The following is a 25,107-nucleotide window of genomic DNA, read 5'->3' as shown; positions in this document are numbered from 1 at the left end:
AGACCAGTGGACTCTGGTAGCATCATCAAACCACTTCTTGCTATCTGACAGAAAGCAGACAAGGATGGAAAATCCAGAATATTATCTTCTCTCTGCCTGTCCCTGATGTATCCACAAGCTCCCTTACTGAGGCAGCTGTAAGCAAAGCCAAGAAAGCACCAAGGGAGGGCTTTTCAGCACACCTGCATGACCAGGGAGAGAGAGAAGCTGTTCGCTTAGAGTGTACTAAAGCTTCAGCAATCTACCATCTTAATTTCAGATTTACCCCACCAGCAGAGCAATGTGTGCAGCAGAAGCCTTTTGAGGTGAACACGAAGCTGTAATGATGCAAATCTTGCCACTTAAAACCAGCGTCCGAACTCGCAACTTTCGCTAACTGCATTAGTCAGATGAAGCGGCTCCACCGTCGTATCCAGGGATGACCAAAGGAATATTAAAGAAACATGAGCAACCACCATCCTGAAGAAATCAGTGTACTGATTTATGTGCCCATTTCTGTGATGTACTACGCAGTCAGAACAAAAAGTGGCCCCAAGGTCAAGTGGTAGCAAGTCGTGCAGCGAAAGCAATAGCTGTGGCCATGCCTTGATGGTGGGAACTCAGTGGGACAATAAGAAGCAAGACCCAAAGCTTGGCATGTAGTTTTCCATGGAAGTGGGAGACAGAGGAGAGAAGGTGGCAGATTTGGTGCCTCACAGCGGGGTAGCAGGTCTGCCATCGTACAGTGGCAGCCACTGATTGAGGGGGGCTGTACTACGACAGCCCAAGATGTAATGAAGATTGTCATGTTCAAGGATGAGCTGGAGTTCTACCCAGGCAGTCCTAATCAGGGTGGTTTGAGTGCTGCATGATTGTTGCTAACATTAGCCTCACAACATCTCTGTGAAGAAGGCAAGTGTCATTCTCCATTCGGAAGATTGGAAACCGCAATTAAAGCAACCGCCTCAGGGAAGCAGACAGAATTAGAAATTGAATCTGGAGTCCTGGTCTGCTGATTCGCCCACGGGTTCACCTTTCAAACTTGGGAGCGGGCAAGGTAAAACAGTCAGAGGGCACCTTTTACCTGCAGCCTGAGAGATGCTCCCTGAGACTCCAGCAATAGCTCCAGCCTAATCAAACAGGCACAAAAGAGCAAACGCTGCTTGCAAAACAAAGCGCATACCCCACTGGTCACTGGAGTGCTACAAGCTGGAATCAATGCGATGATTGTGACAGCTGAGAACAAATTCAGCTATGTTTGACAACTTCCAGAAAATATTGGCAGAGGACAGGGAGTCTGCACTGCCCAGCAGCACCTTTGTGAATTGATTAGCCATATAGCAGATGGCAAGCCTGCTGCAGACTGAGACAGCAGAAGATGGCCAGTCTGGTTGAGAAGAACTTGAAGACGACTGGGAAGAAAAAGCATGTCCTTACAGTGACAGCCCAAAATGATATTTCAGAAATGTCAGATGCATGGCAGATGAGGAACAGGACTGATTTTTAACATTTTCTTCAGCTATTTATTACCAGCACCTGTCTGGCTCATAAAGCAAAATTACATAGCTTAGTTTAAACCCTTCACTTTCACTTCCTTCCTTCACAAAAAATCCTTAAAGAAAATATTAAAAAAGCTTTTTTTTCCTTTTAAAATATTCTTCTAAACAGGACTTAAGTAAGTCCTTCCAGAATCAACTGATACATTTGAGAGAACTTCTACGCTTTCTCTGAAAGCAGGCATGCTTTGAAAGTTTCATTTTAGGAAAATATATTCTGGACAAAGAGCAAAGGCTTTGCTCTCCTCCTGCCACATATTTTTGGGAGGGGTTTGGCACATGTTTGGGGAAAATTCATATTTTTTAATGGTTTTAGGAAATGCCTTAGGCTATTCAGAGTCTGCACAGCTGCTCATCAGTAGCCAGCCATGGCTGAAAGAGCAGAAACTATGGTTCAGAAAAATATGCCATCTTTGTCTGGTGCAGAACAATGCCGCTGCAGTGAAATACAATGGCTGTCTCTTATTTTCTACTAGCCCTTAGAAGGGGGGCTAAAAAAGATGAGAAAAAAAAAAAAAAGGGAAGGATCATGGAGTTTCCTTGCAGGGCCTCTGAGCAGAGGGAGGGAACATCAGCTCTGCACTCACAGATATGCAAATCCTTCCCCAGGCCCAACAATAGCAGAAACCCTGTGGGAGGAGGAGACCGATGGCACTGCTGCTCCCAACTCCTTTGCCTGCAAAGCCCACAGGTTCCCGGCACTTCCCGAGAACTGGAAGACCAATGCATCATCCAAGAAGAGAAGAGCTGTAAAGCTGTGGTATCAGAGTTGACCGCTCTTTGCCCACAGAGCTGTTCACCATCACTGGACATTTTAAGGCTTACAGTTTGCCTGCCATTCAGTTCATGGGTGCAACAACCCGGATTGATGAAGCCATGGTTAATGTCTCTATATTGCCCCTTAGGTTAATAAGGGCCACATATAAAAAGCTGGAACCAAAAGAAGAAAAGACTTTCAGTGGCGAGACCCCAATTAACACTATTTGCATCAACATACTCCAAGCAAACTTTCTAAATGGAGGGATGGGGTTTTTGTTTCTAATGTAACTACAATTACCAGGATTTAATGAAGTCTCTGACTTCCAGCTATCATCAGTATCTAAATTTCTTAAGCAAAGACTGAGGGAGGACAAGTAACAGATTGGAAACTACCTGCACTGAGCTACTGCAACAGAAATAGCTCCAATGATTGAGTTGTGATGGTTTTGCCAGTGCTGACAGCAATCTGTAGAAGTTGGAAAAACAAAAACATCCCATGACATGGATTTATCTCCTTTTAGAAAATATGTATTTTGCACTATAGTTCCTTCCAAAATATTTGCTCTTTTGCATCAAATCTGTTATCTAAAGCTGCATGCAGACTGAGCTGGGACATTCACCTTGCATTCCGAAGGAGGTTTTCCTAAGTCCCATTGAACTTTCATCATAGCAACTGTCAATCATATAATTTAATTTCCTTCACACATTCTCCTCAGAATAGCTGACTCAATCTGGTGATTAGACTAGATGCCTAAAACATGACCTGTCTATGTAAGAAGCCATCTCAGGTCTCTCCAAGGCATCACTTGAAGCCAAAGGGGTACAACAGGTTATTTGCATAGCATGGAAGCAAAAGCTGTAGCTAGCACTCTTTCCCACTGACTAGTCAGAAGCATTCATGGGCTGGCAGCTTTCAGGTGCTCAGGGAAGAGTGTGGAGGCAGCAGGACTGAGAGCCCTCACATATTGTGGCACTTTCCAGTCAGGGACCCCAGCCCTGACATTAAGGATTCAGAGGCAGCTGAAACACGTGGTGCAGAAGCAACAGAAGTCTTAAATGTCCCAAGCGATTTTGTTCACAATACAAAAGTCAATGGGAAGCTTAATACTAAAAATATAATTGAACACCCATCAATCTTAAGCCCTTCTCAAATGAGGAAGTACTCAATTGCAAAGGTCCTCAATAGAAGTGTGCAATTCCAATAAGCAATACACTTTGATATTTGACATCAATACAAAACAAGAGACTGAAGCTGACTAAAAAAACCTGGGACTAGTTTAGGAATTTGTCCGCTGTTTTATCAGCAACAGCTTTCAAGACTCACACTTGAACTGGTTCTCCTTTACAGCCCCCTTACTAAAAAATGTATCTGTAGTAGCCTGAGAAGATTTGTTTTGTTCAGTTCCTTCCCTTGGCAGGATTGCACACACACCATGCACACAGAATGGGCTGTGTTAGCATGCAGACCACTGCTGTACTTTGACACAGGTACTTTCTTTTTGAAAGCAACACAGAAAGTAATTTATATTCCTTGATAACCCCATTAACATTTCCATGGCCATTAGGAGGTCCAGCAAAAAATGGTTGGTGGCAAATGAAAGGGTCCTCATCATGAGAGACAGAAAGGGTGCTCCATATGTGAATCAAGTGCAGAATAGTTTCTGATCTATGCATCTTACTCACGTAAGCTTTTATTCATTTAGACACACTTTTAAAACTCCGTAAGAATCTTTGCAATAATTAACATGTAAAAACTCTGTCAAATCAAAGAAAAACCTTCATATTTTCATGTAATACATTTCTCGGACATTAGATGGCAATCCCCCCACTTCATTTTTCATACCAGGGGCCCATATCCCTTGCAAAAATCAAATGTCACCACCTTTTCAACAGGTGGGGGGTCTGTGTGGCTTCGAGGAAGCAAGGCTGTTCGGAAAGCACAGAGCATGGAGGCTCTCCCATTCCCATGCCATTTGTTCTGTTGCAACAGTTCTCCAGTTTGTTTTTTTGAGTAGGAAAGGCAGATGAGTAATACCATCGTGGAAGATGCTTGTGTTAGGGTAAGATTCACTCATTTGTCACTTGGACACCCTGTATCATGACTTGGATGTTTCCATGTCAAAAACCTACAGGCAAAAATAGAAGTTACCAGAACTTCCCCATTTTGACAGAGGAGAAAGGGACTTAGTATGGCATTTAACAATATAATTTCTAGTCTTGCCAATTAAAAAGGGTTCTCCCAAGGGATATCATTAGTCTGCGTAAATCTTTTCTAGAAATTATAAAACTGAACTAAAAAAAAAAAAAAAAAGAAGTCTATTTGGTACCATGTGTGTAATACACACAATGGGAAGTACCTACCACCTCTTACAGTGGGAATTCTATAGGTAGGAAAAAAAAAAAAAAAAAGACAAGGCATTTAATAACAACTCAAAAAAATAGCTCAAATGAATTCAACAGAGTATGTAACACACCTGCCCAAGTTAATGTGTCTTGGTTTTCAGCCTCTCACTTTTTGCCGTGGTCTACGTGTGATGTTTTAGGAAGAGGCAGGAATAACACACCTCATCAAACATTCAGTGATGTCCATGGCGGGGGAAATCCTTCCTGACCTTCATTAACTCCCTATGATCTATTTAAGTGGCAGTACAAGACATCCTGACATCTATTCATTTCAACAGTGTGTGCCTGTGATTCATTCACACAAAATTCACTTCCTAAGGCCTTCATTTCTCATCCACTTTCATTGTCCATGAAATATTCTTTTCAAGCCAAGTTCACCCCTTTTCATATATCCCCCTTGGGATCAAATTTCAGCCTTGCAATACCTGCCCATTTGAGCTCTCGTGCAAATTCACAGTGTACATGAGAGTGAGGTTTGCAGCTCTCCAGCATTCCAAAAGCACAGATAATATTAGTCCTAAAGACAGGGGTCCACCCACAGCTGGCTACTGAAACAGCTAATTTTTCATGTACTCCACTGAAAATCTAACCTTTTATCCTCACTCTGGAGCTGGTTGTGTATGTGTATGTCAAGGTGACAACACCGTGAAAACAGAAGTTCTCAAATGGTACATTAGCTCGAATATCAAAAGGTCACAAAAGGGTACAAATCAGTAGCTCTCCAGAAGAGACACTGTTTTTTATAAAAAGTGGGTCAGTTTTAGTTTCATGTAGGTTGTTTGACACAGTGGTTTCTGGCATCACAAGCTCTGGTCTACAGGATACCACAGAGCCTTTGTATCCCTTGCTGTCACTACAGCATTGTGTTTTTCTACCCATTAACCAAGGATAAATGACCTAGATATTGTGCCTATTAAAGCCTCATTTTTCTTTTGCCCTTTTGTTCTTTAGTGTACCACATTATCACATGCTGAACACATTTAAAGTATTCTCAGTCTCTCATGCCCCTTTGAAGGAGTAAAGTAGGGATTTTAGCGTGCATTTCTGTACAGTTACTTAGAGTGGAAAATATGAAGGCAATTCAAGGTTTCTCTTCCTGCCTAGTCCCCTGAAGACGATCAGTTCAGCATTTACAGCCACTAATCTATAAAGAATATAGCAGGAAAATGCTATAAAAAAGCCACAAATACAAATACAGAAAGTGAACACCAGTTTTGATGTCCCTAAACACTACATTCTATAATTACATCTCTGCATATCATGGGTCACTTTTATTAAAAGCATCATTACTACAGTTGGCAGCAATTTACATCTTATCTTACATGATAGCAGTTTCCAAAGAAAAAAAAATAAAAAGACATCACAACAAAGAAAAACAATACATTTACAAAGTCATGTCTGTAAACTTCAAGGCTAGTTTAGAGTTGAGGTAATGCTGTTTAGCTTTGTGGCTAAAGTAACAAAGTCCTTTAATTTAAAAAAGGTACCTGATTTTTTTCTTTTTGTTTATACCAGTGCATTACAAGATCACGAGACGATTAAACTGTAGCTTTATCCTGTAAGAACCTTCTCCGCGGGTTAATTTCCAAAAGGTACTCTTCACATTCAACAGCTGCCTTATTATTGCTGCGTCTCAAGACAGAGACATTCACACTATCATGAAGATTGTCAGAGAGAGAGTGTGTGTGTGGGTGTGTGCGCGCATGTGAGCGGGTGAACTCCCATACAGTCAAAATGAAGCGCGAGTACGATATGTATGGTAAATTTCATCTTGACCTTCACAGCAAAAAAAAAAAAAAAAAAAAAAACAAAAGAAAAGAAAAAAAAAAGAAAAAAAATTTAAAAAATTAAATATATAACTTCATCCTTCCTTTAAGCAGCACTTCCTTCTATTAGTGCCACTTGATTACAAATTGCTGCTTAATTCATAATACCAATGGTACCAAAAGAAAAAAAAAGCAGAGCATTATGTCAATTTCCTTAAAAAGACATGATCACCTCTCAAATTTCATCTCTCCTAGGGATAATAAATAATGCACTGCACAATACTTAATGACCAAGATACCTTTTGACACATCTGTATAACATGACTTGAACTTTTTTTTTTGCTACACTATGTTACAGAACAGCTTATAAAAACTAAGTATGGACATTAACTGTGAGTGTAAACAGTAGGACTACCACTTGTCAAAAGTTTAAAACACTTTAACTGTAACTGGTACTGGTTATTCATCATTTTCATTGTTTTCTATTTCTTCCCCCCCATCAAGTGAGTCTAATTCTTCACCCTGTGCTATTTCATCTTCTAAAACGGAGGAATCTGCAGTTTTATCAAGGCTCTCCTCTGCATCACTGCCTTCGAGATTTTCTTCATCTTTAAAGGCAGCTCCTTCAGTTTTGTCAGTAGCCTTCTCTTCATTGGAGCCCACTGCATTCTGAAGTCCTGCTAGTGCTGGGAAACCGGGCAGAGTCAATCCTCCCAGTCCTGGAGGTAGAAACATAGATGGATAGAAGAGGCCAGGAGCCATGGTAGACAGCAGGAAAGGATTGAAGGCCAGAGGGTTTGTGGGCAATCCAGTGTTGGTGGTGGTGGTAGTGGTGGCAGTGGCGGTAGTCGCCGCAGTAGCAGCACTGACAGATCCATTCGCAGAGTCAGTAGCAGAAACAGTGTCTGTGCTTTTCTCAGAGTCTTTGTTCTCCTCTTCATTCTCATTTTTCTTCTCTTCAGCTTTTGAAGCGCCATCCTCAGTCTCTCCTTGAGCGGAAGCAGTAGTGGCATTTCCAGTAGTAGCCGTTATCGGGTTATTCAACAATCCGCTTAGTCCAAACATATTGGGCAATCCTGCCATCCCTGGCAACATCAGAGGCAACATGGCAGCCGGATTTTTAGCGTCCCCTCCAGCAGCAGCAGCTGTTGCTAGCCCTGGCGGAAAGCCCATGAGGCCTGCGAGCTGGAGAGACTGCAGGTTCTGTAGGTTCTGGAGGCTTGTGAGGTCCATTCCAGCAAACAGACTGTTCATTAGTAGTGGGTTGATTCCCGAAGTTGATGCTACAGCAGCAGCTGCTGCAGCTGCTTTGGCAATTTCACTTTTTGGCCTTCTTCCTCTTCTGCTTGCTCCTTCCTCCCTCACAACAGGTCCAGTGAGAAGACGGTCAAACATGGACTCTGGAACAAAACCCTAAAAAGGGAAGGAGAAAAAACAAGCTTTATTCTAAATTAGCTTTTTTCGCTTTCAGCAGTTAACTGATGATGATAGAAGAAACAGAAAGGATTTCAGCATACTCCAAAAGTGGTTTGTTTTTTCACTCTGGCAAATGGTGACTAGCTTAGTACTATAGTGAATGGCTGTAGAACAAGAAAAGAAACCTGAAGAAATCAAGATCACAGATTTTTTTTACATTTAAACACAACAGTAAAACAATATATGCTGAAAACTCTGTAGCCTCATTTAAAAAATCCACTCTGATATGCTGCAGTTACAAGTTTGTATCTTTATAATTTGTACTGAATTTCAGTATAGTAGTGTTCTGTTAAATTGAGTACTTGCAGAATTTTACCCTTTATTTTCAAACAAGTGTTGTAAAATCAACGGCAGAAAACCTCTTCCTTTGGTGCTGCCTGTTACTGAGACAATGAAATGTATTTCTGTTCTAATTTGACAAATATTTTCTTAGTAGTTCCTAATGTACAAATACCTGTGCTTTTTAAAGATTGTTACTTACAAGAAAAAAATAATGCAAAACAAATACTGAAGGCTGCCTTAACTGTAGCTGATTTTTCAAGTGTACTTCAATCCCATTCTGCAGCAGCCTCCTATCACCACCCCCCCTGAGCTGGGTAACTTCTACACAGACACTACAATCTTCTCAAAACCAGCTATGAGATAAAGACTTAATAATCAATGTACACAGCCTTCAACTTTTCTGTGCTATAACCTACAGTGAAGCATGGAAAGAGAGTTTCACTTACAGACTGTTTAACAATGTCAGTCCAATCTGGAGCAACAGCAAACTCAGGATTTTCTTCCAGCCATCTTGGCAAGTCCTTCATTGGAGGGGCCATAGCTCCACCCATCTAATGCAAAAGACAAGGTTATGACTGTAACAAAAACCCAACAACAAAACCAAACAACTACTTATATGGACATTTTCTATTTGCACACTTTCATCTCTGAAGCATGGCAGTAAAGACTTTCAGTTAGTTTACTGCGGAAAACTACATGGAAACCAGCTAGTGATACCTGAATTGACAAAATCAGGTTTTAAAAAACAGTAAAGTGCTGCAGCTTAGGCAGGTCCGGTAATAAGATTTGTATCTAAGGACAAAATGTGCTATATAGTTTCAAAAAGTGAGAGTTATTCACTCAGGTGATCAATATGAACATATCAGAACAGCAAAGAAAGAATTAAAGGAACCAGGTGGCACAGTCCAGTAAGAAAAATTGCTGGTGCCAAATTATTAAACTTTAAAAGAGAAAGCTCGGAGTAGAAAACCTGCTTTCCACATGCAAAAACATTATTAAAGACTTTGACTGAAGTAACTTAATTTTTACCTTCTTTCCATTTCGTTTATTTACAACAGGTACCCTTTCTTCTCCTGTCAAGGTGTTTATATCCAGTTTATTAGGATTTCGACATCTGTGTCGTTTTTGTTTCGGCTTCTGAAATGGGGAAAACAGCACATCTGCACTCTTCTGGAAAGAAGAGAAATTTATTGCTTTTTAGCTTTTAATTTAATGACAAAAATCACCAATCACGGTACCCCTTCTTACAACAATTTTAAGAAGGGATCCATTACTTTACTCTCGGATTATGTGAAGAAATTTTTTTTGTATCAGATGAAGAAATTCTGCAGAACTTGACAAACACTGTTCTAACATGTTGTTATATACAAATATTAAGAAAGGAAAAGCAAATCAAACACCCCAATGTCACTTGGGTGTGGATAAAATACGAATGGTGCATAAAGAGAAAACTTCTGTTGAAAACCAAGCTACAAAATCGAATGACTATGCCCAATGTGAGGAAATTCAATTCGACGTCAGTAAAACTAACTTTTGTATTAATACAATAGAACAACACTTTTAGAATCCCATACTTACTGGTACATAACTTGGCATATCTACAGTGTAAGTAGGATGCAATTTAAGCCATTCAACTAGATCCTTGTTTTTCGGGGCATCCTCTCCCACCAGCCTGGTCCCATCCTCTAGATTGATTACAGGGATGTGAGTGTCTGGGTCTAATTGACCAGGAGATGGAATGTTCCTTGCTGGTAGGGCTTCCATATCTTCTTCAAAAGCTTTGGTCACTTCTGCATCCTCCTGAAAACAATCACATCTGTATTAGTCTTCACAGGAACAGCTGGAGAAATAATCTCAGGGACTGACTGAAGTGAAATGTTCAAGATTTTGCATACACAAGAGTTAATGGTGTTTAAATACTCATACTACATAAAGTAGTATCATTACATTAGGAATTTTGAAAATTTAGCATCCTTGAACAATAAAGAACATATTGCTAAAGGCAATTTTTTTCCATTTCCAGTAAATGTTCTTCAAGATTCTCCAAGACCCACCCTTTTCAACACATCAAGAAAGACATACTTAAGCCTCAAAATGTATGTTGTTAGAAATATATTTTGAAAAAAAAAAAAAAGTAATTTTGAAAGTACAAGCTACTTAAAACTCAGCTACAATTTTCTACAGTAAAATCTTGATGTGCACATTTTGTTCGGTTCAAAAAGAATTAACAGCTCTAAACAAAGAAAAACCTGGTTGGGCAAAAACTGTATGTTTCTATTAGGGAGAGTATAATAAGACTTACAACACATTCAGGAAGTACCACAGACAGAGAACAAATATGAGACAAAAAGGAAAAAAATTGTGGCCTTACTACAGTCAACGGTGTCCGTTTGTTGCTCATAAATAACAGATCAAGCCCTTCTACATTTTTCCTCCTTCCTCTCCTCCTCTTCATGGGTGGTTCTCCATCTATTAAAGAGCCATTTAGTAGATGCCTTGTGGGTGTGCGTGAAAGACCTGCTTGCAGCAGCTCCATTTGAGTTTTAAAGGCATCAGACACGGGTGTGGAGACATTAGGCAAGATAAACTTTGAAGTAACAGATGAAAAATTTGAGGTAGAACTTGTTGCCTCTCGTGAGGCCTTTGATAAATCTACAATCTTTTCTTGTCCGTTTTCTGAGACCACCTGAGACTCACGTAACTGGGCAACCATTTCCATAAGATTTCTCCTCTTGGCAGCTCTCTCAGCCTCAATTTCAATCTTTCTTCGTCTCCTCCTCCTCTGACGTGGAACTGATAAATTGAGTGCATCTTCCTAATAAAAAGCGAACATTTCCAAACATTAGCAAAGCTCTGTTTGCTACGCTGAATTTAAAATAAAACTCCAAACATATAACTCTGAAAACAAAGCCTTCATTTTATTCAAAGAAACACTTTTACATTTTTACTATTTTATTTATGCTGGCTTATTTCCTATTATGCAAGAGAAGTTCGTGCAAGATAAAATGTTTTATGTAAAAAAGAGAAAGTTGCAGCCTTGCCTTTGATAACTGAGGAGAAGCAGTGAGATCTTCACTGCCACTGACACTGGCTTGACCAACCATGGAGAGCTCTGCAAAGCTCCTTTTCTGCAGAGGGCTGTCCACAGCTGTTGGAGTGTACCCAGGTATGAGCCCTTGGAAATCAAACATCTGGCGCCTATTTACTGGCCACTTCCCTTTCAGCACTGCTTCACAGATGTTGTCTAATCGGTTGATCATTACTCGGTCCTGAATAAAGGAAAAGTATGTAATGAACCTTCAGTGTAAACGTCGCCTTTTAAACTCAAATGAGTCTTACTACACAGTCCAGGTTCCAGAGCTTACGGATGACATTCAGAAACACTTATTCTTGTGTGTTAGGATAAACTGATCACCTTGCAAGAAGCTAACACAATTTTGTAGAATAAAACTTTAATAGGACTTTTATAATAAACTTTTATAAGCTGCATTTATATTGTGAGGGGAAGGAGAAAAGACAGACCAAGTTTTCTGTATGACAATGTACTAATTGAAAAATTTAATAGAAACTCCCTGTTGTTTTACAAAACTTCACTAGTTAGCAAAATCAACAGTTAGGAAGGGAAAATAAACACATCTGCAATCAGTGTCTTAAAGCTGCAATTCTCAAGATCCAAGAAGCTGGATCTGCAATTCTGTCCTAGGAAGTGGATCCTCATTAGCGTCACTATTAATAAAGTTCAACATTATGAAACGGGCACCAACCTAGGGACATCTAATGAATGTCAATTTTCATTCCACGCCCATTATCACTTCAAATTTCACTGAAGCGTGTACACTAAAAATCTCTAATTATGTTTATTAGTCTACTTATGATGAACCTATACAGATGAAGGATTTTCTGTTCTACTTTCACACTATGACTGGAATAAGATTTTAGTCCACGTTTCCAAAATACTTGCTGAAAGCAGAGAAAATGAGCATGATTTGATTTTTTTTCCATTTCAGTATTCAAACACATTCTACACTAGCCTGGCTGAAGTAGTAGAAACTTCGGAACTCTAAGAAATACTGCTGGTTAGGGAATATGAGCATCAGTTAGCTTCCGGAACAGCAAAACAGTGCAAAAGCCACTAGCAAATCTCAGCAGCTGCAACAGACTGCTTGCTTTCCCCAGAAATAAGCCTATTAAGAGCAAGGTCCTCCTGCCCTGCTACCCCCTTCCCCCCCGCCCCAACCAGATGGCCCTGTTATGGTGATTAGTAAGCTTAAGACTATTACTACTTTATTTTTCTCTCTCCCCTTACTGCAGAGGAGAGTACTAAATTAAGTATGGGTTTATTACAAGGTTACAGCTTTGTATTTTTAAAAACATTTTATATTAGATAATTTTCTGCATTGTTACCAAAATAAGATACAGCTTTACCCTATCTAAAACTGATGCTTATGTTTGCAGGATACCTTAATACAATTACATCTGTCAACATTACATAATGGCTTAGATCATGTAGGTCACCAAAACTCTTCCCTACAATCTCCTCACCCCAAAATAAAAAGGTGATCTTAGAAAGTCTGCTCTAAATTCTGCAGATTGCTCTGCAGGCAAAATTCCTAGTTAAAAACCTTACAGTGGTGCAAGAGGTGGGACTCTGCTGACATAGGGTTATAGGCCCTTTGAAGAACTCATGTCTGCCAGCAGTCCATTGTTTTACTGAATGACACCATTTTACAAAAAAAAAAGCAATTTCTTTCATTTTCGCTGCTAGTTTGTATGAACTTGAAGAAAGTGCGATTCCGCATATCATTCACAGAAAAAGGTCTCTTGCCTGCCAGAAGCGCAGTATCACACAAAAGCTCACTGTTACTTTGCAAGCACATTTCCCATATTTTACTTAAATTAAAAGAGACACATCTTTCTACCCCTAACCAACCTTAGGCCAGAAAGAGAAGGCAAATGTTCTCTCATGAAGCAGCTGAACCACAGAGGGATCCCCGTCTTCCATGTAGAATCCATCGCGTGTTTCATCCCTTGCGGTACTCATAGAGGCATTGCTTTCTTCATCAAAATTCTTACCCTGAGAGACTGCTCCTGCTGAATAACAATCATGACCAGGCATTAACATCCAGTGTCTACCCAGCTAGATAGGCTAAGGCAACCAGGCTTGACACAACATTTCTAACTTGGGCTTTTGTTCAGTTAATTCCTGCAGCAGAGCCCCAGCCTTCCACATTTGGCATAGAGACCATGCTTATTGGCTCAGTGAGCTATCCTGGAAATCATCCCTTGTGGAGGAATACCCCACTGATGCTGGATGGTTCTTATGAAAGCTTATTTAGCCACCTGATACATGGAAGGGCAGAGGAACTGCTACATGTGGGCCATCCCATACCCCATAATGGCACCGTGTGTGCCACTTAGCAGCTGGCACGAGCTACAACAGCTGTGGGGCTTATGTTAAGCACATAGAACTGATCTGACCAATGTATTACCTTCAGGTTGGGAGGATTCTTCTGATTTATCATCATCTTCCAGTTTCTCCTCTTCATCTTCTTCTGAACCTTTCTCAGAAATAGATTTTGGATCTACATCTGTACTCATTTCTATATCTTTCAATTCACATTTAACAGAGACAGGCTCAGCCTCAGCATCACAGTCTGGTTTAGTGTCCTTATCTGCAGTATCCGTCTCCTCTTTGATTTCAGACTTTTCTTTGGCTGCTGGATTTTCAGACCCTTCAACTTTAGACTCGGTTTGTTCTGTAGTCTTTTCTTCTTGTACTGGTGTGGATGGGACAACTGGGGGTGTTTGACTGCAGCCAGCACCCAGAGGGTTTACAGAAGAGACAGTATTTGCATTACCTGTCCCTCTGTTTTGAGCAAAGTTTTTATGAGCCTCAAGAAAAGAGAGTTCAGGATCATTCAGGATGTGATAATCTGTCCTACTGACTCCATGTTTAGCAGCACCAATCAGTAAGTCTTTATCATGTTTACCACACTCCCACCACTCTGGCAGGTCCAGACTTGGCTGACAAAGTTTTAGCCTCTCCCCCAGCTGCGGGTGATGGAGAACCTGTTCCCGGATCTTGCGCAGCAGCTCGATGCGATATAAAGTTCTAGAAGCGCGCTCCTCTGTGATCGGCTCAATCAGCGTGGAAAGATCAGGAGGTTCTGCAAGGACACCGAGTTGTATTGTTTAACATGGACTGAATGCACACCCATTTCAAAATCATTACACCTAGGCATGAAGTTTCAACAGTCCCACGGTCTCACAATATTCATGTTGATTTCCAGTCAGTTAAAACTTACCATCATCCGGTTTGACTGGCATTCGGCACACTCGTCTACACATATTCACAAAGCCATTAAAATACTTTTCCAAGCTTTCATCGGACTTTTTGTCAAGCCTGGCAAATGCTCTGAATTGATTCCACTCAAACTGATGTTTCACAGGATCAAAAATAACTCCAAAAGTAGACACCACACGATAAAAATCAGCTTCTTCTCTTCTTGTCCACCTAGTCAAGGAAGAAGCAGGAGATGTGAGGCCACTGGATAAATGAGAGTCCAAACACAGTTTAGAAGCCCCAAAACCCCCTTAGTTTATTCTTTCAAAACAAAAGAGCAGTATGGGTGAGACACAAGCTCAAATAAAATTTAAAGAAAGATATCACCAGGAAACTCACTTTTGTCGTTTCTCAGTTATTATAGCCTCCCTTTCTGCCTCCAGTGCCCTCACTTCTTCTCGAGGCCGACGTCTCCTGCGGTCAGTCTTCATTAGTGCCTCTTGCCTCATTTGTTGCCTTTTATAGCTGCGCTGATAGGCAGTAATGAGGCGACGCAGACGGGTAGTCAGGGTTGAAGTGTTGGGCCAGTAGAGTTGCCCTAACTCAGCATTGCTTTCACTGTGCTTGTCTAGAGAACAGAGAAGTATTTGCACTGCAAAACCAACACTAAACATTTCCAAGTTTCTATGGCTATAACTGGATTCCTGTTTTATCAGATAAGAACATGTGCCTCTAATACTGGTGCATAATGAATTAGAAACAGGATAACTATTGGTAAGAGATAAAAAATAGAATCAAACCATCCAACTCTAAGAAATGCTTGAGAAGCATTTAGAGATAACCATCAAGCATTATGATTTGATGTTATGAATGCAAACATATTATGAGCACTGTAAGTATTTAAATTAATGCAATGCATCTTTAAATACATTGCTAAGAAGATCATTCTGCCTCTGAGGAAACACCTATGCTTATCGTTTCCCACTTTATTATTCTCACTTAAACTTGGCAATTTTCCTCCATACTGAGGAAACAACGTATTTGTAACTTCCAAGATTATCTCGGCAAAACCATCAACGGCTGCATTATGAAACATCCGGTCTTTATCATCATGGTTTCTACTATGTAATTAGAAATCCAGAGAACCATAATGTGGATTATTCAAAGACAGTATGTAATTGTTTTGAAAAATGTGAAGCATGAAGAGATTTGGCAGCAAAAGCTTACTGTGGTATTGTCCCAAAACGCTTCCTATCCCCTTATGTGGTAATATAAAGTCCACCTTTCACTAAACAATCCCTTTTTGCCTTTTTAATTTCTTTGCTGTAAGTCTTACTTGTGTGTGATTCTATGGACTCCTCTTTATCTTCTGGAGGTGAGTTTGCGAATTCCTTGGGGAGAAGACAGAAGTTATTTTAGTTTTCAGTTTTGACCATATGTCATGATTTGAGGAGAAAAATATGTCATCTGTCTAACACAGCAGCAAACAATCTTTGTAAGGTGTGTTTATCTGGTAGCTCTCAAACTTTAAAAACACACATTAAAATAAATATGGAGAATCAATTATAATTGTACATATTCGTAATTACAGAAAATTGGGAGTTCTTACATCAATTTCATCCTTGAAAGGAGTTCTAGTTGGCTTATATTCTGGATCTTCATCCTCTCTGTCAAATTCACCCCTATAAAATATTTTAAAAATATTTTCAAGAAAAATACTGATTTTGAGAGGGGGCTGATTTTCTGGACAAAAGCAAAAAAAAAGCTACAAAAGCCATCGGTATGTTGTACCAAGTTACACATTTATATTTCATGCTCAACTGTGTAAACAATTCTATGTACTTTGTACATCATATGATCACTTCATATCCTCAGGCAACATGTAAGTATAATATGACATATGAAACCATGCCAACATATACAATGCTGATAAAGTTTATTAATTTTTTCATGTCCTCCTTACCCATCACCACCATCTGCTAACATGTCTGTCCCTCTCTGTTCAGCAGCTATGGCCTTTGCATCAGGCATGCCAACCCGTTCCAGAAAGCACAGTGCTGGATCAGCTCTCATAGAATTGTACTTCTCATAACCTGCATGCAGAGTGGGAGACAAATGCTTTTTTAAAAGCTATGACCAGCTGTGAATAGAACAGGTTGAGGCAGTAGAAGTACTATTTTCTGGATTCATTGATTTATTTTTAAATAAAACAAAGGAGCTGTCACCATGCTGGAAACATTTAATTAATGTAAAAAAATTGTTCACGTTGTTAAATTCCAACAGCACGGAAACATTTTCCCATCAATAACACTAACACATATAAGACAGTGAAGAAAGCACTAAATTTCATGTCATTATAAAGTAAAGTAAAAACCTTTCACAAGTGAAAAATTTCTTTAAGTTCCCTATATGACTTTCACAGTGGCTCTTGACATTCGATACTTGCCAGTGCAAACACGCAGACGCGAACGGAAGCGCACACATACACACACACACATATTTTCTATAGCTCCAGCCCTGCTGGAACCCTCAATCTAGGCTGCAAAAATGCTGTATACATGGGTTATACGTAAGGCCAACGAACCTGTCTTATTAGGTTTAGGATGATGCATGTCAGTAAGATGACACTGTTCCCTCTATGGTTTTCAAACTGCTGTTTGCTTTTTTACTGCCCAAGTTGACTAGATGGAAAATGGCAGATCCCAACAGTGCACTGCAGGAAAATGATTTTTAGACTAGACTTGCCTCAGCTGAGCCCACAACACAGAGCTGCTGTACATAGGCAGAACAGCACAATTCAATTAGGATTTGTACTACAACACACTGCTCCTAACTGCTGTAGAGCCTCAAGCCAAACTGTAATCATGAAAGGTTTTATAAGCCATCATTCTCCCCTTTAGTCAGGCTGGGCTGCTGAGAATACCTCTGCGACCTCCAGAGAATTGGGATTATAATCAGGAATCGCTCACTGTATATATCATGCCAGCTCTGCATCCCCAGCCTTTCAAAGTTAACAAGGCTGCATCCCACTCAAGGGAGCCGGGAGTTCTCAACACTGACATTTGTGAAATATTGCTTGGAACAAAGCCCAGGAGGCACTTGTACAGATTAATAGCAGAGGTTAAGCCCACCGTCCACTTTGACACTGGTTGGCAGAGTTAGCAAGTGAAGCAGTGCTGGAAGCAAAGTTTATGGAGATCTATCTTTCTATTTGGCTATTATTTAAACAAATATGGCTTTGTTTTATTTACAGCCAAGAAAGTAATGTTTTCTTCTCAAATGTTCTGCAAACATTTAAAAACAGCATCTGATATTTACAGCTCATATTAGGTTTTTAATGCAGGCAAGAAAAAAGGGAGATACAAGCCAACAGTTCTTTGGAACAATACTTGTTAATATTATGACTGAACAGTCCTACACACTGAAAGCTTTACAACTGAGTTTTGTTGAGAGTGAGACATCACTTACCGTGTTTAAATACTCCAATTAAAAGGGATTTATCTGCCTCCTTATCCCACCAGTCTGCAGGAACTTCGGCATGGAATGGCTCAGGTATCCATACATCTACTTCACTGTCAAGACAGCATTATATACATTCTCAAAGGTATTACTGGACAAAGATTAAAAAAAAAAAAAAACAAAACGAAAAAAGCCAACCCAAAAACCCCCAAGTGGTTTATGCTGCTCTATAAATATAAATTTTGAGGTGGAAAACCACCCCAAAACCCAACACAGAAATTGAAATAGCCTAAAAAAGTAATTAGGATGGTTAAACAAACAAACAACAACAAATAATTAATCAACCAAAAAAACCCTCAACAACCCACCCCAATCCCCCCATTAAGCTATTTTGGGAGTCAAATGGTTATCTAAATATGATTCATTTAAGGTCTTAGTATTTTTTTTAATTTTTAAAATTGAGATAGAATAATCCCTCAATATTAGCAGAACTGCAAATCCATTTCTGTCATTTCCCACGCTGTTTCCTCCCCCAAGAAAATTACCCACTGCACTTGATAAAATAATAAGGCTGCCAGAGAATAGACATGTAAGAGATAAAGTGTGACCACCTCTAAATGCTGCATTATTATAGTACGTGTACTTTACAAAAGCCAGTGTCATAAAGCAAAAAATAAACCTGCACTTGCACTAACCTTGAGTCAGCACCCTCTAAGATCTTGTCTGCTTGGTCCCCTATAACTTCTTGTCGTAGATAGTAGAGCATGCGGACACGCAGCAGGACCCTGGAGAGGAAGGCAGAGGGGGGAAAAAGTTCTTAACTTCAGGACTGTTTGCCAACAGTGGCTTTTGGCAGCTGCTGCTGTTCATCCATCATCCTGCCAAGGCTGATTAGCCATGCTGTATGGTAGGCTTGAAGCGTGACAGATGGTGGCACATAATCACCTCTGTGTGGTGCTTTCTGCTGGCTTCCAACAGGCCTGCCTGGCAACTGCTTACACTGCACAGAGAGGGACCCAGCTCAGCCCGGCCCCGGCGCATTTCATTTAGTTCTACCTAGTGCAGCTTGTGAAGTTTAGACACGTACTCTACCACTGCCTCTGAAGTATTGAAGCAAGTTTGTAAACAACTGAGCAGATGGCTTTCAGTAACTGTTCTGCTTCATTATCTCATAAAATTTCCTCAGCTGCTGCCTTAATACCATTTTTGGAAGCACATCAGAAGTTGTAGGAATAAACGAGATATAAAATCTGGTTTTACTACCTTACAATAAACCCTCAATATGGAATGTCAGGTTTTTCAGATTATACAACTTTTTGCTTCTGAGAATGGGGGGGAAAAATAATCCCCCATTTCCTTTGGGAGATATTAACTATTTTTACTCTTTATAGTTCAAACTGCTATTTAATTTTACCTATGCCCAATCTAACTGTTACAAGGAAGTGAAAAATCTTCATTGCCAAGTTAATTTTTCCCCATTTCTGCAATACTACAGTCGTTTTTGGAAGCACTGTCAGGTGTTGTGGTCACACTCGAAGCTGGCAGGAGAGAGAATGGCAGACTGGATTTTCAAGGAGACTAGAAAAGAGGTCATTTCTGTAGAAAAAGTACCTGAAAATAATCCTGCTCTCCCCTATGTTTACCCAATTCAGGGCACCCCCTGCTGCCTAGTTCATGAAGTAAAACCCGTACCAGCTAAGATGGAGATTACTCAGCCCGCCCTCTCACTGTACCCAAATCCATCACGGCAACTGTTGAATTGCTGCTGCTCCTGGAACAGCAAGAGTGACCAGGGAAGCAGTAATCTGATCACCCACTTGCATGAAAAATTTAGACCACCACCAGTTTTGAGAGCTCCTTGTTAGAGATCAGGTGCCACTGGAGCAATACCCAGTTTCACACGTGTTATTCAATCAAACCTCGGAAGAGCAGGGATTTGAATGAAGGTCATGTCTGCAATTCAAAACACGTCAGACATGCTTCTTTCTGTATACACAGTAACTGGGACCAGTAAGGTGTCCCTGCTCCCTGTGTGGCTATGTAAATAAGCTGTTGAGGGTCTCTATCAGCTTAGTATTAAGCAATAACAGCTGTTACATCAGGCCAAAGAGAGAAGCACGAAATAAAACCCAAGATAAACCAAAAACCACAGGCTCTTTGCACCTTTCAGGAGTCCTATGCATTAAACCAGCGTACTTAAGGAGAGGACACCAATTCTTACAAAGGCAACTTCTACTGGTACCTTTTGAAGGAAATTACTCAGATTATTAACTGGCTCCACCTCTGTTTGATTTTACCTGTGCTAAAAACATGTGGCTTCTACAATTCATTTAGTCCTGGTGAATCTGGGAAGTGAAGGAAAAAGATAGCAACTGAAAACATTCATGCACATTTACCAGTCTTCCCAGTCCTTGTAATTTTCTATTGTATTATTAAAGAAGCAGTATTTAAAAAATGAATTTAAGTGGGATCTGCAAACTGATACAGCAAGTAATGGAGACATGTTACCTGAGAGATTAAAGTAATGTTACAGGAAAGAATTTTATTACTTTAAGAGCAAGTGAAATGCAATAACAGATCCAAGTAACAGTTCAGAAAAATCAGAAAGCAGTTTATTTGGAAGTGCACTCACTAACGTCATTCTATGAGTATCTGTTGTCATCAGCTAAAAATTAAGCTTGGTTAGCATCTGGAATTGAGCTAATAAACCCCTTAAATTCCTTTTCTCCTTCATATCACACCCCCTATTGACAGCCCACAGGTACTTTTCAAATCAATAATTTCTTTCCACTAAACAGTATTAATGAGACACAATACATATTCAAACCACAAAAGTAACGACGACCTTTCACTAACACTGCATTACAACTGTATGATATATATACAATGCAGAGTAGAAATTTAAAAACAAAACCAAACACCACAAAATCCCAAAAGCAATCAACCACATCCCCAACTCTAAACCAAGGTGTTTTTGGGACAAGGTTCAGTGTCTGTAATGGAGAATATAGTAAGCAACACTGAGATGGCATCAAAGAAAGCTGACATAAAAATAAGAAATTACAAAACAAAAGCCAGAAAATATGTAAGAAAGGCTCTTAAGAGACATTCATACAACAATAAAACATTACATACAATGATCTTTATTGCCAAAGGCCTTTGGTTTAGTAACATGTTTAGAATTTCAAAAATCAAATCAGGACAAATCAATTCAGGTAAAAGAGTTTGGTGAGAAATTTCATCTCAAAGGAGAAAGAAGAAATATTCTGTATGATGTGGAGAGCAAGCAAGAAAGGGAGAGAAAAAAATGAAGATAAAAGATACGCCCACATATGGGTGAACTACTACATGAAACTCATGAAACTGAAAACTGGATATATGAGTTTAACATCTATGGAACAGAACTTTAAACATCGGCCTGAGGGACCCCACAAGAAGGTATGAAACAGGCTTTTATTTAAAGATAGCCAATTGTCAAGTGAAATAGACTTAGTGTAGGAATATAGTCTTCACTTTCCATAATAAAAAAAAATAACCTAATCTGATTCCATTCTTATTTAATAAGTAGAGAATAATTTTCTTCAGAACTGTGCTGATGTGTCATAAAGAGCTTACAGAAGTATCCAGATATCTGTTAAGATGATTATCCCCAAATTAAAAAGTAATAATGGCCTTTACATCCCATTAAATGGCCCTGTGTTCTATTAAATATCTCCAAATGAAGTTGTGGACTTTTCAAAAGCATGTAGTTAAAAAGAATCCCAAACCTCTAAATGAAACATTTATTAGTACTTACTTATTACAGTGATGTTTGAGATGTTTCCTATAGCTGTCTTCTTGAAATAATACATCTGGATTACAGGTTGTGAGCCAATCAGCATCTTGCAGCATTGGCTGTGAACTCTGGGCTTTTACTTTCTTCCCTTTCCTCCCTCTGGGCACTGGTGCAGACAGACCTAGACAAAACCCCAATAGTTCTCACACAATCTGAACAGAAAAACTCTCACCCCAAACAACATTACAAACACGCATTTAAAGCTAAGTATCACTGCTATATTCATTACTTTGTGGGCAACACAACCACCAAAAACTGAACAGCAACATAGTTCAGTACAGAAAATTGCAAGTAACAAAATCAACCAAAACTTTCATGCAAATTTAGGTGTGAAGATTTCAAAATTCAGAGTGCTAGCCAGAAAATGGTGTTATATAAATATTTCTTGTAAAAATTCTCATGAATCTAAATGGCCGTAAGGAAACAAGCTTTCTGATTTATGGCAATTTAGAAGAGATTAACTCCAGCAATAGGTGCCAACGAAAAATTATGCTGGAATATTTGTTTAAAACTGATTTAAGGGAAAGAGCATTGCATTCTACAAAGTGTCTGAGGGAGACTTCCCCTTTAAGTACAGACCAAGTCAAAGCCCACCTTACTCATAAAATCTGACAAGATCCTACGACATGTCAGAATGGTTATAGTTTAAACCAAATACATAGCACGACTGAAGCAATTCTTCCCTATTTACTAGCATCATTATTTGATTGTGGTAGACATACCGGAATGATTAACCAAAGCTCGAGTTTGCCCATCTGCAGTTGGAGTGATCAGATCCCAGATGAAACTTTTGATATTTTCATCCCCTTTGTAATGATTAAGACAATACACCAGGATAGTCCGGCAGATGGTTTCCACATCTTGCTCTGTTAGCTGACGTTTATAGCGCCCATGTGAGAGGATGTCAGTCCATCGACCCCAGCTATAAGAAAAATATGTTCAATACAAAAGCCAGGGTACTGGTATTTTAATTTGTGACTTTCAATTGAACTCCTGGTATCAAGCAAGTTGGGACCTCCTGTGTTAGCACTAATGCATTTTGCATTTGTAGGTTACATCAGGGAATCCAACCTCCAGCACCAAAGAGTTAAGAATGTTTGTTTTACAGAACAGGCAATAAGTTCACTGCTCGTAAAGCTGCAATTGAACTACACTCAAATTAATAAAGTACATATGTTTAACTCTAAAGGTCCCAGTAAGCTACAAACAGGAAACTCAACCAATTCCTACAATCATGGGATTTGGGGAACCATTCCTATTTTGATCCAGAAACCTATTACTAGCAACTGTTGCACACTAATTTCTAAAATAAAGAAAGTCGTTCTGAAGGCCACCGTGTTAGAAGTCAAATACAGCTACCTGCTTGCAAAGAGATGAAATTCAAATTGGCACACTCAATGGGAAAAATGTCAAGTACCAAATATCTGAATTTAAATGGTGCCAAAATACCAGAATCTATGTTGAAAAAGTCTAGATTGACTGTTGATTTCAAAACCATTTTGTTCTTTACAAATACGCTATTACTCTCTTCAACACTTAGAAAAGATAGGTTAAAACTCATTAACTCAAGAATTCTTTACACTGAGAAACCAGAAACAAATATTCTATCATCACAAAACCACTTATCTTACCAGTGAGCTCATAGCCATCTGTGAGACACTCAGATACTTTAAACTAAATAACACATATATAAGCAATTTATATATATAGCAACCAAAAAAAATCTAACTGGCATCTATAAGCATTATACAGTGTGATATTATGTGAATATGTCCAAGAGAAGGATGAGTTATTTACTATATATAATTTATTTTCAGATCTTTAGCCACAATTAGTATATTTTATTTGCATATCTTACCCATAAACCAACAAGTTCTTCTCCACTCTGAAACATTCACTTCTTGCATAACCTTGAGATTTGTCCTGAGGCCTACGGGGCTTAGTGCTAGGCTTTTCTTCAGAATCGCTTTCCAGGTCTGAAAACTCCATCAGTTCATCCTCTTTGACTGCACTGTAGAGTCTGGTTTGCTTCCTTACTCTTGGTGTATCAATAACTAGGTTGTTCTAAAATGAAAGGGAAAAGGTATAAATTTGGGGGGAGGGGAGGGGGAATCTTCAATTTAATTGTACTACAAACAGTCATAAAGCTCTTACCCTTCCATTTAGAGCATCGATATCCAGCTCAGCTTTCTTTGCCCACTTCTGCCAGAAATTAGGGTCATCCAAAGAAATGTCTGTCCTGTTCCCAGATGCAACAAAACTAGCCTAGTAGAAGTAAAAACACATGGATTGGTTTCTTAACTGCATGCTATGAAGAATACCGATTTTTCAGTAGCAAATACAATACTTAGGACTTACGAAGAGGTAGTGTCAAGAGAGAAAAAAGGTAAGCCTGGAAGCTATCAGTACTGGAAATACAGATTCCCAACATTTGCAAGAAAACTACCTAATATAAGTACACTGAAAAACAAATTGACAGAGAAGACAGTTTAATATACTTCCACCTATTCTGGTCACATTTTGTTCATTTTCCTCTGAATGTCAATGCACACCTTTGCAAATGTTGAGCCTTTTCCTTCAGATTCAATGGTAATTGTGTGTGTTCGCCTTAAGAGAATCTGATCAATATCCTCTTCACAAAATTTAGACCCTTCATCTTCCTCATCCATCAGAGCACCATATGCCCCCTTTCGAAGAAGATCTTCTATTTCTTTTTTAGAAAGCTGCTGCACCTGTAACACATAAGAGGGGTTATGGTTTTGGGGTTTTTTTGACACCAGCCAGTGGTGTTCACCTGACAGCACAATCAGATGGACTGTCCTCTTACTCGGCATTTTAAGAACTGAAGCTCTACAATAATGTGGAAGTGGTCAATTAAACATTCATGCTGAAATCACCTTTTAAAGAAGAATACAAACAACAAAATTCTCAGGGTGAAGTTATGTGAGTGGTTTAAACGACTTAATAATTCATTGTCACTGAATCCCTTTAGCTCTGATGACTGCTAAACTCCTCCTGGGAGCAGATTTAACTTAGTAACCTGACAAAAAAGCTAAAGCAAAAAGAAGTCCCAAAGCGAAAAGGCTACACCAGCAAAAGCTAACTAGAAGAACTCCATAAAGTGCCAAGATCAACATAATGTAAAGGGTGGAATGATGAGAATGGATCAGGATTGAGGGAACATGACTCCACCTGCCCCCTTTTGGCAATAAGTGAGCCATTAGATAGGCTGAGCCAGTTCATGTAGCCAATGCCCTTAATTAACCCGAATTTAAAATATCAGCCACACTCCATCTAAAAACAACTGTT

At 39.4% G+C, this 25,107-nt stretch overlaps 1 protein-coding gene across 8 annotated transcripts in view; it reads right to left on the bottom strand.

The window, feature by feature from the left end:
* Positions 1–5,949: 5,949 nt before the first annotated feature.
* CHD7 (chromodomain helicase DNA binding protein 7) overlaps positions 5,950–25,107 on the bottom strand; it is a 131,912-nt gene continuing 112,754 nt past the window's right edge. For 6 of the 8 annotated variants that reach the window (XM_069004815.1, XM_069004814.1, XM_069004819.1 and 3 more), the window contains exons 19-38: positions 24,351–24,530; positions 23,953–24,063; positions 23,657–23,862; positions 22,521–22,720; positions 21,760–21,919; positions 18,659–18,748; positions 17,973–18,076; positions 16,468–16,597; positions 16,114–16,186; positions 15,841–15,895; positions 14,904–15,132; positions 14,527–14,735; positions 13,711–14,388; positions 13,152–13,312; positions 11,263–11,490; positions 10,593–11,036; positions 9,800–10,021; positions 9,251–9,391; positions 8,668–8,772; positions 5,950–7,876 (exon numbers count right to left, since the gene is read on the bottom strand). In XM_069004815.1, coding sequence (XP_068860916.1) covers positions 6,923–7,876; positions 8,668–8,772; positions 9,251–9,391; positions 9,800–10,021; positions 10,593–11,036; positions 11,263–11,490; positions 13,152–13,312; positions 13,711–14,388; positions 14,527–14,735; positions 14,904–15,132; positions 15,841–15,895; positions 16,114–16,186; positions 16,468–16,597; positions 17,973–18,076; positions 18,659–18,748; positions 21,760–21,919; positions 22,521–22,720; positions 23,657–23,862; positions 23,953–24,063; positions 24,351–24,530 — 4,680 coding nt within the window. In that variant the 3' untranslated portion in view covers positions 5,950–6,922. The remainder of the gene's footprint in view (positions 7,877–8,667; positions 8,773–9,250; positions 9,392–9,799; positions 10,022–10,592; positions 11,037–11,262; positions 11,491–13,151; positions 13,313–13,710; positions 14,389–14,526; positions 14,736–14,903; positions 15,133–15,840; positions 15,896–16,113; positions 16,187–16,467; positions 16,598–17,972; positions 18,077–18,658; positions 18,749–21,759; positions 21,920–22,520; positions 22,721–23,656; positions 23,863–23,952; positions 24,064–24,350; positions 24,531–25,107) is intronic. The other 2 variants (XM_069004821.1, XM_069004820.1) reach the window with 2 other exon arrangements.

Source organism: Aphelocoma coerulescens, chromosome 2 (genome assembly GCF_041296385.1).
Source record: "Aphelocoma coerulescens isolate FSJ_1873_10779 chromosome 2, UR_Acoe_1.0, whole genome shotgun sequence".
Taxonomy (NCBI): Eukaryota; Metazoa; Chordata; class Aves; order Passeriformes; family Corvidae; genus Aphelocoma; species Aphelocoma coerulescens.
Note: the sequence above shows the minus strand (reverse complement) of the source record. Positions and strands in the feature narration are given on the sequence as shown.